At 40.4% G+C, this 20,896-nt stretch overlaps 1 protein-coding gene across 1 annotated transcript; it reads left to right on the forward strand.

Annotated features, from left to right (window-relative positions):
* Positions 1 to 6,410: 6,410 nt before the first annotated feature.
* ticrr (TopBP1-interacting, checkpoint, and replication regulator) lies at positions 6,411 to 20,021 on the forward strand (the record flags this gene model as incomplete). Its single annotated transcript, XM_080027105.1, has 21 exons — positions 6,411 to 7,109; positions 7,601 to 7,838; positions 8,224 to 8,456; positions 9,019 to 9,253; positions 9,648 to 9,786; positions 9,986 to 10,113; positions 10,639 to 10,842; positions 11,145 to 11,290; positions 11,734 to 11,834; positions 12,062 to 12,155; positions 12,520 to 12,602; positions 13,018 to 13,248; positions 13,483 to 13,570; positions 13,828 to 13,906; positions 14,349 to 14,480; positions 15,397 to 15,487; positions 15,634 to 15,692; positions 15,853 to 16,094; positions 16,408 to 18,586; positions 19,022 to 19,150; positions 19,534 to 20,021. The coding sequence occupies 21 exons, from the start codon at positions 6,411 to 6,413 to the stop codon at positions 19,653 to 19,655; spliced, it is 5,652 nt and encodes a 1,883-aa protein (XP_079883231.1). The 3' UTR covers positions 19,656 to 20,021.
* Positions 20,022 to 20,896: the final 875 nt, after the last annotated feature.

Below are 20,896 nucleotides of genomic sequence, written 5' to 3' on the forward strand. Positions count from 1 at the left end.
GAGGATGTTACAAGACAGTGTGATGTGATGTTGTTGCCTTCACTGGCTGTCCATCTTCAGTGTTATTGTTAACATGAATTGACGTCAGAACCCAAAGTAAACACTTTTTCACAGTTCTTGACATGCGTCCCCTTCATGCTTCCTCAGCTGGTGACGCACTTTCAGTAATGTCGGGTTTTGATCAATGAATTCGGGCCACGGCGACCTGAAAGGAGTGCTATCTGGAGCCTCACAAAGAGCCACTGCAGCCATGCCTACTATTGCTAATCACCCCTACTCTCCTATTCGCCTCGGTGACAAGTTAAACATGATGCATGACTTCCATGACTGGAGACGATGCTTTAGTTGAGAAGCCTGCTTGTGTTGCATACAGTACATGTGCTTTGACTAAGAATAAAGTCCAATTAAAGGTCAGCTATTATGCAATATTAACTTTTTAATTTTTTAAAACATTAATATAAGTTCCCGGTGTGACTAGAGACTCCCAATGTATGACAAAAAGCACCCTGTCAAATCTGCCCTGCCATTAACAACAGCCACTTCCTGTCTGACAACCATAGCTCACAACCAATAGAGAGAATGGACAAAGGCCAGCTGTTGGCACATTTAAGTTCTCCAGACCTCGCTCTTCATCTCTCTCTCTCTCTCTCACACACACACACACACACACACACACACACACACACACACACACACACACACACACACACACACACACACACACACACACACACACACACACACACACACACACACATTAGTCATTGTTTGTCAAGTGCTTGTAGAACTGTCTTTAACCACATCAAACCATGGCAGAATTACCGCCTGTGTGATTATGTCCAACAACGCAACTCTGGAAGCATTTGCGTCACTGAGATTTTGTGTCGAACGTATTTAAGTGTGTGTACGTATACAAACACATTTTGTCGTCATGCGCTGGGGTGACATATTGATCCAGTTCATGCCTCCATCATGTTACGCATACTTCCTCCTGCAGTGTATAGTTTGTGAGGATATTTCATTAATTAGTTGCATGATGGTTTGGGAATGAGGAATTCTGAGTAATAACAACAACACTGTTAATGCATCTACATGAGGTAAAGCCTTCGGTGAGCGTTCATGGATTTTATACCTTCTGCTGTACATCCAGGTTTTTTTCTCAGCAGAAGAATCAACAACAGAAACATTTTGTGGGCGCTTCTTGGGATTTGTACGAGTGTCAGGGGGTGACACCAGTTTGTAAACGCTGACAAACTGAGAAATACAGACATAGTTTTGTGGAGCTGATAAGCTTAAACGAAACTTTGTGTCAACTCGTTTGGCAATGGCTTGAATGTAACCGACATTCATGTATTTAAAAGTTACGCATTATAACTTTACTTTCAGAAAGGGCTAATGCGACCGACCTGTGATAGCATGCTGGTCACTGACAAAATAGCATAAAATAGCAATTATCGGTTTCATAGAACCTGTAGCAAACGGAACAAACTGTACAACAAGTACAGGCTAACAATAAGTTACATAACGTCCTATTATCAAAGTGGCCGAGGCTATGCTGAAGCTGAAAGCATGTGATCTTGTTAAAGTGCCCATGTTTTCTTCTTTACTGTCGGTGGGATGCCAAGATGCTTGAAAGGCGACATCACCGCTCTAAGTGCACCAGTGTAATGATAAGTGCTAGCTAAGCCAGACAGGATGCGACAGAGCCCACAGCAAACAGACACAAATACACTATGCTTCCACCAAACAGGATTTCTGATGCTTTGTATCATCCAAATACAAGTGCACATGTCTTGTATTATCTCGTGCATGGCCTCAACAGAAGAATTCAGTCTTTTGAGGCACATTAATTACATAAAGACCAGTAGGACACCGCGCTACAAGAATGAACAATATTAATATTTTACCAAACTTCTTTTTCTATTTGGCGTTACTCACCTGATATTGAACATCAGCGTTCAAACAAAAGTGAATACATACTGTACTGTACCGTTTACTGCTTAGGATTAGAACATGTCTGTTTTTCCCTTTAGAAATATACATATGGTTACCTTGAGGTCCAATAATTAGACCTATAGCCGGTACATTAGGATAGATGGTAGCTTCTTTAACAGAATGGATAAGCAGTAAACAAAGTAAGGCAGTTAAACTGTTTGACATATGATGTGAAAGAGGAACTTACAGCTTTGTGACATAACAACAGTGATTATAGATTATATAGACACTATGATCGCTCACCGAGATGAATTACCACCCCACACTTAGTTCAAGGTTAAATCAATGCGTGTGTCTTTGTGAGCGTGTGAAAGCTGACGTACGTAAACATCATGTCACCGTAGAATAAAACAAACACGTTGGTTTGTTTTTAAGTGAAAAGGATATCCTGTTCTTGCAAAAAGTCCATTTATTATACACCAGACCTGTCATATGAACAAAAAAGAAACTTGCTAATTTTATTTTGTTATGATAGTTATGGTTATCTAGTTTGCTCCCATCGTTGTACTGTATGTCTGCCCGTTCAGAACTTCACTATTCAAGCTTTCCCCGAAGTAAATATATATCATTTAAAGGGTTAAGAGAATATAATACCACCTCATGTATACTCTTTTTGATTTTAAACTCAACAGATTTTGATTGTATTGGCCATCTTTTCCTCATTAAGCACACCAGTTATGGTTTATTTTGGAAAGCAGTCCAAGTGCTGCGTCACCAGGAGAAAATGTCCCAAAAGCTTTAGCCAGTTCTTGTTTGTAATACAAACACAACACAGAGAACAGACGATATTGTTTAGGGTCAGTGGAAACAGAAAAGGTTCATGATGGCACTGAACGAGGACATTCATCTACATCTTGTCACGGCAATTGTAACAATGTGTAGCCATACAAGTCAGCATGATTCATAACTGGTACAATATTTGAGAGTCTTTGCCAAGTTGAAAGCATCCACCCACAGCCTGGAGAACCTTATGTCCAGGGCCGCCTTTATGCACGGGCTTACCTGGGCTGAAGCCCCAGGGCCTACGAAGATTTTTTTTTTTTTTTTTTACTGTCTCAATATAGGCCCCTGATCTAAAAAGGCCCCGAACATTGTCATTTAAAACAATAAATTATTGACTGGCTAGGAAATTGGATATTTATTTTTAAGGTATTTGTTAAACTGAAGTATAGTATTGGACTTGTTGAAATAAGGATTTATGAGGGATACCAAATTGCTTGCCATTCCATCAGATAGTGCAGACATTTTACCCTGCATGGGCCACACTATTGTAGAATGTATAACCATAACAAATGAAAAGGGCAGAATGTCTTGTTTGGTTTACTCCTCAAGCAATATTCACTCTGATCATCTTTTGTGCACGTACACTTTTGCTTGTGTGCAAAGATGTTTGTACATTTAGTCTGGCCAGCAGCACGCTTCCAGAAGCATCCGCGACCTACATGCTGGTGTCATGACTTACAGGGCGTCTGGTGGGACACAGCAAACAGAGTCAAGAACATTCTTTCATCTCATCTCTCTCTCCCTCTTTCTCTCTCTCTGTCTCTCTCTCTCTCTCTCTCTCGCTCTATTTCTCTCTCTCTCTCTCTGTCTAACTTGAGATGGGAAATGGGAAAAAGACAAATTTCAATGTAGCCTTGTGTAAATTGACTAATAAAGAAAACGTTCTCTCTCTCTCTCCCTATCTCCCTCTCTCGCTCCCTCTCCCTCTCTCTCTCTCCCTATCTCTCTCTCTCTCTCTCTCTTTCTATCTCTCTCTCTCTCTCTATTTCAAAATCTTTCCAAGCTCTTTGTCTCCCCCTGGTGCTGTACAGAAAGAGGTGATTACAGATGCAAAACAGAGGGTGACCCACATATCCACGTTTCTATTTCCTTAAATCTTTATTTTTCTGATTTTCCTTCCAGAGAAGAAGAAAATACATTTAACATGTCAATGTGCTCTGACAAATTATATGAGAATACGCTGGGTGCATGCAGAGAGATGATCATTCCTGTTGCAAGGATTTTTGTCAAAGCTGTAAGGTTTGAATAAGGACATTGTGGCCTCATTTATTAACTTATTCTAGAAAGATGCATTCTGTATAATGTATTTTCAACATGTATTAAACAGTGTAATTTGCTATTAAACCTGCAGTGTGTAGAATTCTGGGTTTTATTTCCTAGCAGATTTTGTAGAAAGTAATTATAATATCCACAAGTACATTTAATTTAGTGCATAATAGCTGAACATTTTTTTTTTAATTATTATTATTTTCCTTAGAAAGGGTCTCATATATGTCCATATTTCTGCATATTTTGGACCAAGCCCTAGTGCCGCCATCTTGAAAGTGTCATAGTTGGAATGTCATCAGGTGCATTGTTTAAAATGTAGAATTGTTCTTGTCCTTGAAGGCCACTGTAGCTTCTGTTATTATTCGAAAGGGGTGGGGTTACCCAGGGAGCGTTGCATTCTAGAACTTTGTAGAACTTTCTTGATGATGTACACACTGCACCTTTAAGTATGTGTTGCCATTGATGGAATTATATGTGCATTTTTCTGGAGGGTAGACTCTCTCACAAGGGCTCTTGCTTCACTTAAAACTTGAGGGAACATTGGAAAACCAGTGATAGGCTGCCAGATCAACGCCAAATGTTGTTAAAGTATTTTTCCATTTAAAGGTGCAGTGTGTAATATGACATCATCAAGAAAGTTCAAGAAAATTCTAGAAAGTTCTAGAATGCAAGGCTCCCTGGGTAACCCCACCCCTTTCAAATAATAACAGAAGCTACAGTGGCCTTCAAGGCCAAGATCAATTCTAAATTCTAAACAATGCACCTGATGACATTCCAACCATGACACTTCCAACATGGCGGCACTCATGCCTTGGTCCAAGGAGAAATATGGACATATATGAGACCCTTTCTAAGGGAAACAAAAATAATTAAAAAAAAAAAAACATTTCAGCTATTATGCACTAAATTAAACGTACTTATGGATATTATAATTATTTTCTACAAAATTGCTTGGAAATAAAACCCAAATTCTACACACTGCAGGTTTAAGGCAGTGAGATTCAAGACTGGTTGAGAATCCCAAACTCTCCTTCTCACTGCTTGACTTGCCAAAGAGCAAGAAGATAGCCTATCATCAGTGGACCAACATGAAAAAAAACTTTCTTTTGAAAATAAACATAGAACGGCAAGCTGCAAAACTTTAATAGTTGAACCAAATCCCTTTAAAGGTGCAGTGTTTAATATGACATCATCAAGAAAGTTCTACAAAGTTCTAGAATGTAACGCTCCCTGGGTAACCCCAACCCTTTCGAATAATAACAGAAGCTACAGTGGCCTTCAAGGACAAGAACAATTCTAATTTCTAAACAATGCACCTGATGACATTCCAACCATGACACTTTCAAGATGGCGGCCACTGGCCTTGGTCCAAGATATGCAGAAATATGGACATATATGAGACCCTTTCTAAGGGAAAAAAATATATCTAAAAAATGTTTGAGCTATTATGCACTAAATTAAATGTACTTATGGATATTATAATTACTTTCTACAAAATCTGCTAGGAAATAAAACCCCAAATTCTACACACTGCAGGTTTAACATTTCATCAATTCATAATAATACTCTACATTGTAGGCTATTATAGGCTATTGCATTATAGCCTATAATGACTAACTAACTAACTAACTAACTCAGAGACAAGCAGGTTGACTAATTGGCTAATTGTAATAAAATATAGGCCTATATATTTCTCTTATTTTTCTAGGGTACTGTAGAGAAACAAAAAACAAACGGAACATATTCCCTTAAAAGAGTAAAACATATAGTCTTCAACTCTGCAGAGGTTTTGCTTTTAAAAGTTAAATACAAGTGCTGCCTGCGTATCATTTACGTTCTCCAAGATTTGATTGATGGTGCTATCAACCAATGAGCAGTCAACATGAGACTTGTGTACACTAGACTTTGGACCAATTAGATTACTGTTCTTCAGGATGTAACCAATCACAGCGAAGAGGGTGGGCTCCCGTTCAAGGAGCGCGAACGGTTAAGGACAGAAAATGGCGTCTATGAAAGAGTTCAAACTGAAACGCTAAGCGGCTTTTAAACTGAATAAACTCGGACGTGGATATTTTCTTCCGCGGGTTCCACTTTATTTCAAGCAGCGGCGAGCGCTAAGACTGTGAAACACCAGGTTTCACCTGTCAAAGCTAATTTGTGAGTAAGTAAACTTGAGTTTTGGTAGCTGTGATAGCTAGCTAGCAGCACAGCGTAGACACGTCTCTGTGCCCACAAACAAATGGCAGCGGACTTAAAAACATCCAAAGTGGCAGGGGACATCCGATCATAACATACTGTGTTTTCATGGATTATCGTTGAATTTTTGAGGCTCTGGAGGCCACTCACTGTCTTTGGAGGACGGCATGGCTTTACACAACTTGGTGTTTGTTATCGATGTGAATTGTTATGGAGAAGGCGAGACAGGCGATCAAGTGGATGCCAGGAATCATTTCTTGAAAAGAGGAATATTGCAAATTCTGTTGCACTTCGGCTGCAAGTATGGATTGGAGAAAGTGCGCTGGGGTTACAAGTTCTTTCAATCAAAGACTGGGGGTACTGCCAGCCTCATATCGAGGGGTTCGGACTTCAAGGAGCTACGTCACAAAACCTTTGAGGACTTTGAAATGGAGTTTGAAGCCAAGTTTGACGTGAAAGATAAGCAGATTCCTTCTCAGCAACAACAACAGCAGAATAAACAGCAATCAAGTCAATCCTCTTTAGTCCAAAATGCACTCAAAGAAACGTTGTTAGACTTCCAATGGGACAGACCTGACATCACCTCTCCCACTAAATTATCGCTAAGGCCCCGGAGGTCGAGCCGAGCTGTTGGAAAGTCCAGCAGCGTTTCACAGGAGGATGACGTTTCAAACACCGGAAGGAATGTTGTGTTTATTGTCTCAGGATGTCCACGGTCCAGGACGCAACTTGTGGACTATCTTTCTTTGGGGAACCAGCAGCTGCCTGCAGATGTGACGGAGCATGTTGTATCAAAGGGCCTTAACGACATGCTGCTGCAGAGGCAGGTGGTGCTGCACTGGATTGACAGCAGATCAAATGTCCAGGTGAGTAAAGCATTGGAGCCTAAAAACAATAGATGCACACTTAAAAAAAAAAGAAATCACAATATTTATAAATCGAGTTGATAACAAAATCATTTGTATATAATATTGTTTGTACCCTAGATGTGGAGGTATTATTATGGGCATTGAAAACTAAGTCATTTGTATTGTGAATATGATTAGTTGTTTAACAGGTGACTGCCACCCTGTTTTTCGGGTTCTTGTAACTATATCAGTTAAAGGTTGAGTCAGCGATTCTGGAGAGTTGTTTGTTGTCAAAATGTATTTGTCAAAATCAGTGTATATCTCCTCATGATCTGCTAACTGTCTGTACTGTGTGCACTCACTGACTCCACCTTTCACTGTAAAGCAACCTTTAGGACCAGGAATGAGTTTCCATCAAGCTACTGCTTATTATAACACTGTTTGTAATGAATTAACACATTTGTCTTTTAACTGACTGATGCAACATTGATATGTTTTCCTCATTGCAGGTGATGAACTGTGAGGACCACCTGGGCTTTGACAGACTGTCCGATGTCCTAGCTCAGTCCGGCGGCAGAATCGTCCCTGTGGTGGCGCTGCTGAACCTCTGCTGCTCTCAGAAGACAGAGTCAGGCTTCTCGACGGAGGCTTTTGCAATAAAGTCCAGCCTTGGATACCTGCTGTCTTCTGAACGCCTCTACCGATTAGCTTTTCCTGTCATTGGTGGAGTTCTGCAGTGGGAGCAAGGTTGGTAACATGGAAGAGCTTTGTCTGTTATAACTGGTGTTAAAGGAAAAGTTCAAAAGGTTTTTATTGTTAGCTTAGCTTGTTGCCTCACTCTCGGGTCACGACAAGATGACAGAAACCATGCATTTTACTGTTTGAGCGAAGCTAAACAGCGACTAGCGACCTTTGCCATTTCTTCATTAAAAATGCAAGCACACTGTCATAGGGAGGGTTTCTGTTGCCTTGTCTTTAACCAGACAGTTAAAGACAAGCTAAAAATAAAACATTTTGAACTATTCCTTTAAAACTATTCATATGACCTGCAGGTTAAATAGTACTAAAGAATCATGAGACCTTATACTGTGTAAATCCTCAATGTGTGTGTTGTTATTCTATGCCCTTACAGGCGAAGTGAAGCAGAGCTGTGGCATCATGGTTGAGCCAGTGTCCCGCAGACAGAGGCTTCTCTCAGATTCAGTGGCAGTGTGTGTGAAGGGAGCGCTGCATGCCTGGGAACCCTCCTCACTCACACACACCCCCACAGAGTCATGGGTGCTCCAGAGCTCCTGCAGCAGTGAGCAGGGTGCTGCTGCCTTCCAGCAACTGCTGACAGAACTGTCCGCTCATTCACTGCACATGGTGAGACGTTAAGACATGATGTGGTCATGCGTAGAATGTGTTTTAGTTATACAGTAGAGGCACTTTAACAGTTTCCTACTTTTGAAATAAGTTGCAATTTTTTTGTTGATCTGCTACATGTTACAGCTCTTCACTCTAAATTACTTCTGCTGTGTTCAACTTTGAGAGAAAAAATCAGAAACCAAACCATTAGATTCTGGTTTTGCATTGATTTTATGAAATAGCTTTCCACTTAGGGCTGCCCCTTAAAAGTCAATGATTCTAATCATCTGTCACAACCCCAGCAGTCTTTGAATAATCCTCAGCTCAAGTGTTAAGACCAACAAGTGTTTTTAATGTTCTTTCCATTTCCAGAAACATTTTGTTTTGATAATGTTAAGTTTTTTTTCAGGTCAGATAGCTCCGTCATTTAAAAGAAAATCCTATTTCCCGTGTGAATTTATTAATAAACTTCTCGTACTTTTTTAAGTGTACTTTGTGTGTATCTGCTTTGTGTTACTTGATGAATAAAGCAACTTGACTAACCGTAAAAAATGTTCCTGTGTTTTGTTTTTTCCCGCAGCTTTCTGAGGTGAATGACGGCGGTCTGGTGTGTTCGGCCGTCCTCTCCCCGTTGTCTCAGTCTACGGCTCTGCTCACCATTCTCCAGCCTGGAATCATTCAGAATAACCAACTGCTGATCAACGATATCGTAGCCCCGGCAACGGCAGAATCCTCAGCTGAACTGCCAGAGGTTGTGAGCAGTGTTTTGGGAGTGGTGTATGACATCATGGAGAAGGATGGGGAAGGTGTCGATGGTAAGGATAGAATAGTAACTAAGGCAACATTCACACAAGAAAGGTGACGCTAAAAACTCCAAAGATTTTCCTTTACATTTCCGATTTAAAAAAAAGTTCCTCGTTTTAATCAACGTTGTTTTGAAAACGATCCACATGCACACAGATCCACAAAAAGGACATAAAACGCTGTAGTATGCATACCAGGCCAGTAGTTGCAGTAGTTGCCAGTGAAACTTTGTATTAGATATCCCATAGATAAAGGTAATGTGCATGTGAAAATTGGAGCAGTGATATTGAAATGTGAAAGCTGAAACTTCTAAACGTGTAAGATGTTAGCATTTATTTTATTTAAGGCATTGTGAATGTTATTTCAGCAGTTTATTGTTTTTTTTTTTTTTTTTTTATTGCGCAGATTCTCTGAATGATTATCCGGTCCCTGAATGGGCTCAGCAGGAAGTCGGCCGTTGCCCGCTGACAACAAACGTGTTGGAGAGTTGGTTCCCTCAGTCAGACCAGTCGGGAGTGAGTTCCCATTTAATGGAGTCAATAAGGTACTTATGATTTCAAAATGTTTGTTTATTTCTCATGTAGTACTTTATAAAGCAAGAGCTATTACTAGCAGACGTAACACAGAAAGAATCAACCTGAAACAATTTAACTCACAAAATGTAAACTACAGTTTGGATGTTTGACTTGGAAGGACCAAGATGTTGCCACATGGTGAAGTTACTAATTTGCCTCGTTGAACAGGTTGCTGCATGCGGCGCCCGAGCAGAAAGAAGAGGAGGAGTCTTCTGTCCTACAGCAGGATCTGATCAGTGATCTGGCCGAGCTTTATCAAACGTCCCGGGGGGACAATAACAAGAGGGGCAAGAAACGTAAGAAATGCAATTTTCATCTCAATTTGTATGCATATTCTAGGTTTTACATCAAATGTGTTAATGTTTTTTTTATTTTTTTATTTTAAACGTTTTAAATATTTGCAAGTATAGAAGTTAAAATAATAATATTGGGAATCATCAACTATCCTTTCAACAGAAGTAAAGTAAAAAAAAAATAAAAAAATTATTCAGTTTTCACTATCATCTTATCAAGATTTAAACTTCATGGATATCTTCTCAAGGCAAGGCAAGTTTATTTATGTAGCATAATTCAGACACAAGGCCATTCAAAGTGCTTTAAAGGGGCATAAACTACATCAAGATTAGACATTAGAAATTGCATTTAGGAGATAATAAAATCAAAGAACAAATGCAGTCAGACAAATTGCCAGAAACATTGTATATCTTGTGCACTGCAGTGTATAAAGACGGGTTTTCTTCCATCTCGGATCACTAGAAAATATACAAAAAAAAAATATATATACACAAAGCATTTCCTAATGTCCCGCCTTTGCCCTCCAGGTGGCGCCCAGCGAACCCCAGTCAAACAGAAGATGAAGACCATGAGCCGCTCGCTGCAGATGCTGAACGTGGCCCGACTGAACGTCAAAGCCCAGAAGGACCAGGCAGAGGCAGAGCAGCTCGGGGCCGAGGGCCGCGGACCGGACCGACCAGGGAAGAGACGCTCCAGTGACAGGATCAAATCTGAAGCAGCAAACACCATCAGTGAGTGTTTGAAACTGTACAACACCCTTGTTTGAATGGTGTCATTGGATGTTATTTATTAATTTCATTTTATATTACTTGGAATTTTATGTTTGATTTTAATCAGTTAATTAGGTTTTTTTTTTTTTTACAAATTTTTTTCTTCTTTTTAATTTGTGTGTCACCGACAATCCAATAAACAATTCTGAGGAAACAAAACTTAAAAGCCTTCTCTACAAGAAAGCAAATAAACAAGGACATTGTCAATATATATCTTCTGATATAGTAACACATCAAGTAATGCGTCTTCTCCCTTTGCCCAGGTTTCACTAGTGAGGCAGAGCTGTTGTCTCATCTGAAGTCCAGCTACGATAAGACTGTGGTGGAGAAAGACGCCTCGCTCCTCACCGCCGTCCGGCAGCTTCTGTCGGCCGTGAAAACCTTCCTCGGAGCAGAATCCGACTTGGAGGTGATTGAGACACGTGGCAGCTTTACATTACATCGCATTACATTTAGCTGAGGTTTTTATCAGAAGTGACTTCCAATAAGTGCATAGTGTTACAGCCATGACGGTACAAACCCAGAAAATCAAGAATAATGTAAGTGACTTTGGGAAGCTTTAAATGTTTTTTTCAAGATCCTCCCCGTCTTACATCTTTTGCAGCTGACTGGTTATTTACATTATTTGATGGTGGATGAATTCATAGATTTGTATGCTGCACAATTTTTGGGATAATAATAATAAATTGTGATTTTAGTTGTTAATACACTTTGTTAATTGGCACATTTTGGTATATTGCAAACTTTTCTTTCCAAGGTAATCAAAGTATTCAGTGCATCAAATAAAGTACATTGAAATACAATGTAACAGACAGTATGACTGTGATTCATTTGCTAAACTTTTCTTTGCAGGTCAAAACCTCCCTGTTTGTCCGGCAGCACCTTCTCAAGACCAGCAAATCCATCAGGCAGCTCTATGGCCCGGCCACTGATGTTGATAGCAAAGTCAGAGAGTGAGTACTTCAACCTTATTTTTTTAAGAGTAAGTTCATGCAAACATGAAACGCTCACATCCCAGACCAGCCAATTTCACACCTGGCTCTCTCCCAACTATAAAATGTTTTCTTGCTGATAAACTTGTGCCCGTCCTCCTTGATAAAACAAGGTTAATTAAATGATTCTATTTTAAACTCAAGTCAGTTCTATTGAGCTGTCAGTAACAGGCTGCTGTCTCCTCTAGATGTCAGCTGCAGGTGTTGCTGAGGCTCGAGCTGTGCAGACTTTTCTCCTCGCGGCCTTCAGACTCTCTGGATGTTGATCAGATGGCAGAGGAGGTAACATGCTCCCCATTGAGTATACTACCGTTATCTGATGTTCATTTCTAAACCTGAACCTTTCTATGTTAGTATGCACCGTGCTTCAACTGCTATAATAAACTGTTTTCTGTCACTGTCTTTCCTTTTGGAAGCCATACTGATTTAAAAAAGTGACACGGTGAAGTTTGGTAAACTTAATGGAATCTGACCATATTTATGGAATTGCCTACATTATTAACCACAACATAGATATGATTATTTTGAAATATTTTAAAATTGACGGATTAAACCAGTTTGCTAAACCAGCAAAGTTTATTTCTTGAACTACTCTGTTTGCACAGTATCATAAATATTTGAAAAAATCTGACCTCTTGTTCTTCAGATGGCTGAAATGCTCAGGATAATCTCCCTAACAAAAGATCCAACTTTCCTAGAAAGGTTCCTTCAAGATGAGGTTCTCCAAGGGTAAGTGTGTGGGGCTGCAGGGGTGGGATAAGCTATATTCTCCTAAATGTTGTATTGTAGACCATTTTCTTGCTAAAAGAATGGATACAAAGTTGATGAGTTTGACAACAATTCCGGTAAAATTAAAGTAAGACAGTACAAAAAGCTATATCAATTAATGATGAAGGCCAAAAACAGATTTACAAATCATATCAAATCAAACTTTTTTTTATCCATGTACAGTGTATGCATATATTTAGTAAAAAATGCATGATTGAGTTTCCTGTACTTGTTTGGTAATAGGATTCTGCTTATTGTTTGCCTTAAACTTTACTCCATCTTGGATTGTAATGAGGAAACACAGACTTTAAACTAACCGATTATTTCTCATCTATAGTTGTTTGCGTCTTTTAATATTCTGTCCATGTCATGGCAGGTTCCTGACGGCGGTCCCCAGAGTGCTAGCAGACGTTTACCACAGTCTGGGCACGCAGCTCCCCGAGGCTTTAGTGGCCGTTCTACCTTCAGACTTCTTCAGTGACGAGTCAGTTACCAAGGACAGCGTTTCCCCTTCGGCCTCCTCTCCTCCCCTCTCTCTAAACAGCATGGCTTCAGACAGCAGAGATGGACTACAGGACCTGCGTGATCGCTCCGCTAGCAAGAGGAGGTGAGAGAGGGGGCTGTATGTTTGATGGAAAGACACTGTTTTCATGTCATATTTGTGTAAAATCTTATTCATGCACCTAACTTTGATAACATAAATTGTTTTTTTTGTTTTTTTTTACTATTTTAGACCAGTTTCCCAGAGGCTTTTAAATGGTTAGCATTTAGTCAAATTGTTTGTTATTTCATTGAAACAGGATATACGTTTTAAGGGTTTTATTTTTCTGTCTTTTTTTAGGAGTGGAATGCTGACCCGGCATCGCAGTATGACTGAATCGTCACAGAGCCTTCGCCAGATAACGATGCCCAAAAAGACTACAAGAGCTGTAAGATGAACCTTTATAATGAATCACTGCTCATATCCCTATGATATAATTATGAAACTTTTATTAACTAGTATTTAGCATATTAACTTTTAAAGGCATTACTGATGATCTGCCTTCTCAAATACTTACTGTGTTGTCCTCTGTGAAGACTTATCACCGAACTAGCAGACCTGAGATGATGATTGAACATGTGTTTCTTGGTTATTTTTACCTGTCTAATCCAGATTATTTAACCTGATTTATTGTGTTTTCATCAGTCTAAATCAAAGGTCTCTGTTGCTTTGGAGAAACCTGCTGCAGAACCACCACCACCGCCTCAGAAACAAGAAACACAAGGTTTGTGCTGTTTGACATCTTACTTGATCATATCCAGCATCACCCGATTACTCAACCCAAAATGTTATGAATATAAAACCAGGTTTGAATAATGGCTGTGGAAGGTTTGTAGTTGGCTCCTTTAATAAAGGACAGTGACTTTGGATAGCTTGAGTTAATTTGGTTCGAATTGTCTCAAAATCCTCAGTAAAACACTTTGAGAGTGTTATCCAGCCCTCTGCGTACTTAGTTTGCTCAGTATGTTGTAATCACTCATTGCTGTATGCCTAAATATGCCTGCGACTAAACCCAACCTTAGTTTTTTTTTTTTTAACTAAGAAGCAAGCTAAAAAGTCATCATCCTTCCATACTGTCAGGGGAAGAAGTTTCATATTTAGCAGGAGGCATCCAGCCATGTTGACGTACAAGTCTTAAATTCAGACCATGTTCTGATTCTTCACAGAAGTGACGAAGGTGAGAAGAAATCTGTTCAACCAAGAGAGAGTTTCTCCGTCAAAGAAAGCCAAGATGCCAAGGAGCCAGTCTGTGTCCGCTTTGGAAGGATTGAAACGCAAGCGGTCCAGTGAATCTGATGGTAAATGGATTCATTATTGGAAATGAATTGAAAGAAAAAACTGTTTGGTATTTTTTTTTTATCTTAAGGAGATTTAAACTTTTTACTTAACAATTTAGTCATGTAACTAGGGCTGGGTATCGTCAAGGACTTCGCGATACGATACGTATCACGATACACTGGTCACGATACGATATATCACGATATATCACGATATATTGCGTATCTTGATATATCACGATATATTGCGATATTCCATAAACAAGTTGCCTTGGCAAACATAACAGCACACTATAGTGATAATTGTACAGACAAATGAAGTCAAAACTATTTAATTCACAACTTCCTTTACTATTTTTCTTCCTTTTTTTTGGTTTTGGCAAATGATCAAACACTGCTGCAGCTGCTTAACATCAACATAACAAATCCAATTCACTCTTTTACTAACTGTACAGGACACAATGAAAATGAAAACACATCAGTGTGCTTTTGTGAATCTTAAGTATTCTTATAAACAAAACTGATCTAACTTCAATAGTCAGTATCCTAGAGGCTCAGGTCTGACAGCAGACATGGGTTTGAATCTGACCCGTGGTTGTTTCATTCCCTCTCTGCCCCATTTCATATCTGTATCTCTGCACTGTCAATAAAGCATTGAAAAAAAAAAAAAAAAAATTATAAAAAAAAAAAAAAAAAAAATCATAAAAAAATGAATTAAAAAAATATCGATATTTTGATATAAAAATCGATACTGATATCGGGAAACTAAGTATCGCGATATATCGATATTTCGATTTTTTGACACAGCCCTACATGTAACGTTGATGTTCAGATAGTCACTGATAGAATTTCCAGTGATTTGGATTTTGTCTCACCTAGCATCCATTTTCAAACAAGTCTTTTTAAGCAAATTATCATCGATGAAATTATTTTTCAGAGAGGCACAAACTTCTTACAAAGAAAGTGTGTGAAACGCCCCATCACAAGCAAGTGACCAGTCGCCTCCTATACCGGCAGCAGATGGGAAGGTAGGTCATATTTATCAACCGTCATTTAGGTCTTTTTATTTCAATTCCTCTGTGATTATATGTATGACAAAAAAAAACACATCTGCAGTATTTACAATTATTGTAAACTAAAAATTTGAACTTTCTTTTTGACTGCTCTTTTTCAGGAGATCCGTCCCATCTGAGGAGTGCATTGTGGAAGAGTCACCAGTCAAACCTGCAGAAGGTCTTTTACTGACACCAACAGTTTTAGTTTTTTCTTCACAAAGTCTGTTTCTGAAAAGTTTTTACAAAGAATTGGTCTCTTGTGTGGTATTTGACTATGAAGAGAATGTTTACATAATTCAAGCACAACCCATAACTTTATCTTTCTGGCTTTGTATCAGACCTAAGAAGGAGCCCAAGGATACAGAAGTTTGCCAGAAGACACTTGAACACCTTCTACTCAAGTTCTCAGCCTCGCTCCCGCAACCTGGAGAAGGCCCTCACTGCGTCCCAGCTCACGCTCAGCGACGTTAACGTAAAAACAGTTCGCTCTCCGATGCGTCTGTTGTTTGGTGCTGCTCAATCACCTAGTGAAACCAGGATGACTCGGTCACGGCTGTTGACCGACTCCAGTGTCTTTGAGGTGAGTTCTCCTTTTCATAATAAGGTTCACCAAACACTGTTGGTTAGATTATTGGGCTTTCTGAGAGTCAGTACTAGGTTAGGTTGGTAATGAGCGGTGTGGCTTCTCCCCTTATGATGTCATACAAGGAGAGAAATCCGGCTGCGGTTTTTGAACACTAGTTTTCCAAAAAGTAGAGATTGAGGGAAAAAAATGTTTTTTTCTGTAGTCACACCGGGGACCTATATTAATGTTTAAAAAACATAGAGAAGGGAATTTTGCATAATTGGGGACCTTTTTAACTAAAAACATTTTTGTGTCTGTTTTTGTTCAGAGTCCAAGTAAAACGCCAACAAAATCACCCGGCAAACGTGGAGGAGCTTCCCATGGGACCACAACACCCAAGACCCCTCGAACGCCTGGGACGCCTCGAACGCCTCAAACGCCTGGGACCCCGAAAACACCATCGACATCCAGGATGTGTGTCTCCTCTGTTCCAGAGAGCCCTGTAGCAGACAGCTCTCGTGAGCTCGGTAGGGCCCTGAGAGGCAGTCCCTTCAAGTCTCCAGCCAGAAGAACTCTGGTGGTAGAAACACCGACTAAGCATAGCCCAGTGATGAGCCCACTAAAGGGCATTCTCAGGACTCCGGTCAAGGCCTCAGTCGAATGCCGTTCCTCTCCTCATGTTCTCAATAGCCCGATATCTAGGACTCCCAAGAAGATCGTCACATGGTCTCCGTCCCCTCGTAAATTTGCAGAAAACGCTGCTACTTTCAAGGTGCCAGAATCGCATCGTATTGCATCCCGCACTTCTCCGAGACGGATGACAACACCCAACAAGTTCAACAGTCCCGTCAAAAGCACTAACACTAAAAGAGACATTTTCAAGACCCCTGAAAAGACTTGTCGAGTAAGCCTGGCAAGGGCTTCAGAAAGTCAAGAAAAAGACCCGGTAAAACATCACAACAGGATAAAAACACCCGAAAAAAGTGATGGTGATATTCTTAGTCTACTGGAAATGCCTCCTCAGCAATTCACACCACCTCAAGACCACCACGTCTCACCTAATTCCAACACTGGAGCTCAAATCAAGACCCCTAGTCCTACTCACCTAATGTTAACCCGCTCTGGAAGAACACCAGTTAAAAATCCAAATGTTGCATCTCCATGTAAGCCAGTTTTTACACCACCACAAGGATCTGCTCTTTCTGAAGTATCAAATACGCCTGTAAAGTCCCCAACTAAATCCCTTGTTAGAAAGCGTTCTGGTCAAGGCGCTACCCCCACCAGACGTAACTTAAGATCCCAGTCGAGTGAGAATCCTCCTTCAAATCTAAAAACAGAATCTCTTCAGAACTTTGACATTGTCAGAAAGACCTTGAAGCCAGATACAGAAGAGGAGGTACAGGCTGGACCTTCACAAACTTTAGAGATGGATTCTAGTCCCCCTACAGGTTCACAGAAAATGGACTCTTCACATTTTAACTCGCAGATATCCACAGACGATGAGAGTATGGAGATTGTAAATGCGGCGGTTGTAAAGAGCCAGTTTAGTGGCGGTCTCAAGATGAACATCAGCTTCTGCCGAAAACCTTCAAAGTCCAGTGAAGACTCTCTGTCCAACACAGCCTCTCCTAAAGCAGGTTTGCCGCTCCTCCAAGGAACGCCCGGCCGGAGCTACGGCTTCCGGCAGACCCCCGACCGCCAGCAGAGGGAGGCTGCTGCACGTTTGGGGTACGGAAATGATTCCCCTCGATTTTCAACCCCTAGAGGACTGGCAAGATCTAGTCGACAAAAGTCCACGAACACTTTAAGTTATCAAGTAGAGATGGAAATGCAATCCTCTGGACTTCCCAAGCTCAGACTGACACGCACAGACTCCATGAACGCAGGCGATTCCGGAGCTCAAAGCCCATTGGTCGGTATGAAACCCTCTCAGCAGTTCTCTTATCACAGAGATCCTGGGTGTGTCTCACCGTCCGTCTGTACTCACGTCACCCCGGCCAAGAGCACGCCTAGGAAGGGCGGAACTGTCCAAACGTACATCTGCAAGTCCTACACCCCTACCCACAATGCCTCTGGAACGATGTCTCCCATGGCAACTGCAGAGATCATTCCATTGACACCTTCCCCTCAAAGTGTCGGGAAGGCGACCCCGGACAACCTGAACAGCTGGCCGCGCAAGAAGAGAGCTCAGATCGGAGTGTTCGGAGGCAAAGACCGCGGCTTCAGGGGGGAGCCTTTGCTAGTGGAACTATTGGAAGCTGATCTTGGAGTTAGCAGGTTGCAGGACGTTGAGGACACGGATGAGCCTTCAAACAATAACAATAAAACTGCCATGTTGGCGTTGACTTCCAAACTGTCGCCCTCGGTCGGAGCAGACGCGTCGCCTCTGTCTCCATTAGAAGACTTGTTCTGGATAGACAAGCTGTCGGAGCAGGCCGACTGCGCCGAGGCTCAGAGGGCAGAGGAAGAGATGATGTGGGCCACTGGGAACGGAGACGCCAAGTCATGTAAGCTATGGTTGACAATATAATGTTAAAAAAAAAAAAAAAAATGTCCTTGAAGTTCTGGGAGATACTTTCGATGTTGACTTAAAGCTATAGTGTGTAACTTCAGTCGCCCCCTTGAGGAATTCTGAGTAATTCTAACAACACTGTTGGCTCATCTACATGACGTGAGCCTTCGGTGATCGTGCATGGATGTTATACCTTCTGCTGTACATCCAAACGCATACTGAAAAATACAGAGTTTTTAATCAACTGTGTCTCAACTTGTTGGCTTGAATGTAGCGGACATTCATTTCAATGAAAAAGTCACGCACTGTAGCTTTAAAATGACGTATTTTCTGATCAAATTTTGAATGGGCAATGATGTGAGAGGAAAGCAAGACAATGTACATGTTAAGTCCAACAACGTAACTTTGCTGTTTTTCCTCATTTTGACAGTGACGACTCCTCCCAGCGCTAAGGTGCGAAAGCCGGTGACAGCGAGTGGGATTCTGGCCCTCACTCACTCTCCCATGTTGTTCAAGGGCAAAACAGGCTCTGCCAGTAAGAGAACGCCAACTATCAAAGGTAAGATTTACAGTTGTGTTTTTAATTTTACAAGTTAAAGGTACGAGCCGCATGTTAACAGAATATATCGTAACATGTAACAAAAAATCCAGAGTATAAGATGCACCAGTATGTAAAGTATGTCTGTTTCTGTTTCTAGAGGGGGAAAATATTTTGTTTTATTAATAAAAAAAGTGTTTACAAGTTACAGTATTTCAACAGTTTTATTTTACTTTTATTTGAATTGCGCACCATTTCAATAAAATAACTATCAATACATTAACCCTCTGCCCAAGTTTTTTTAATATACAACACCAAATTGCAAAGTTGTATTGACTATTTGATAACACGGTTTAACTTCTCCTTTAACTAACAATCGTATTATTCCCCATTCACTTCACTAGACGGGGCTGCATCGGGGCGGAGGATAGAGGTGGAAGGCGTGGTGGAGCTCTCTCCCTTCAGCCAGCCGACCACACGCTCAAACACAGGCAAGACCTACAGCCGGAAGAGACTGCTTCCATGACAACACAAAACCAAAAACAAGTCTGTGTTTGACTGTGATGTTGTTTTATTCACCACATTCTGTCCGGATTGCGTTTGAAGGCAGATCTGAAGGATGTCTTGTAAGCGACCACTTGAAATGCTTTTTCAGATGAATGAATGTCCCTTTCAGCCTCCACCCTCACACACCCTTTTCTGTTTTAATCAATGGCTTTTGTTTTAAATCAGGACGTTTTAAGATTGAAGGCAGGTTTGGCACTGCGTTGAATAGCGGTTCTGCCAAGATGTTTAAAATTGCCCTTGTAATTTTATCATTCAGAGGAAGCCATGTTTTCTGCATGGGTCTTTCTATAGGTAAATAGCGTTGTCAAATGGTGATATAAGATGTCAACCCTAACCTGTTTTTCAAAATTGTGATTTTATAATCAAGTCTAAAGCCAACATTGGTTTGTATAAATACTATTCATGTTTATTTATTAGTTTGTTTGTTCTGGTCATATATTTTCTTGTATGTAAAAGGGAAGGCCTAATGATTCATAATGTAAATATCTTATGTTGCCAAAGTTTTATGTAAATAAATATCGGTTTTCTGAATTGAAAGTTATCGAAGATATTTTCTTTAATATTCTCACTTTGTCAGGATTCACACAGCAATTCTGGAGAAGCTTGTTGTCAAAATCACTTTTTATCAAAATAAGTGAATTTCACTGTTAATACACAGCCATGTTAATACAAATGGGCGTGTTGCTAGCTACGGTGGTACTCCTTTCTTTACATACCAGTTTACAGAGCCTAGGCTGTGTATTATTAACACCATATTTTTTTATTTTCAACGAACACAGTACGAACGGGTAGCGAATTGTGAGGAGAAATTCTCTTGATTTTGATTGACAACAAGCAATCTCCAGAATCGCCGAGTCCACCTTTAGGCAAAATTTACAAAAAAAAACGTGAAGTAACACAAACTGAAGAAATTCCATGTTTATGAACTGCCAGCAAATAACAAGAAATCTGATACGTTGATCCTGTAATCTACCGGCCTGCTCGAAGGTCAGTGCTCAAACTCTTTGTGTGCTTTCACTAGGTGCTGAATAAATGTTTTTTTTTGCACACCGGAAAGAACAGTTAAGGATATAGCTTTCCATTAACCAAACATTTTGAGGATCCTGAGTATTAACTCATCAGGAATTAGATTTTGATGGATTCAACTGGAACTGCTCATAGCTTTTAGCAGGGAGTTGGACGGATAGATTTGTCATAATC

The sequence above is a fragment of the Ammodytes marinus genome, assembly GCF_949987685.1.
Source record: "Ammodytes marinus genome assembly, chromosome: 5".
Lineage (NCBI taxonomy): Eukaryota > Metazoa > Chordata > Actinopteri > Uranoscopiformes > Ammodytidae > Ammodytes > Ammodytes marinus.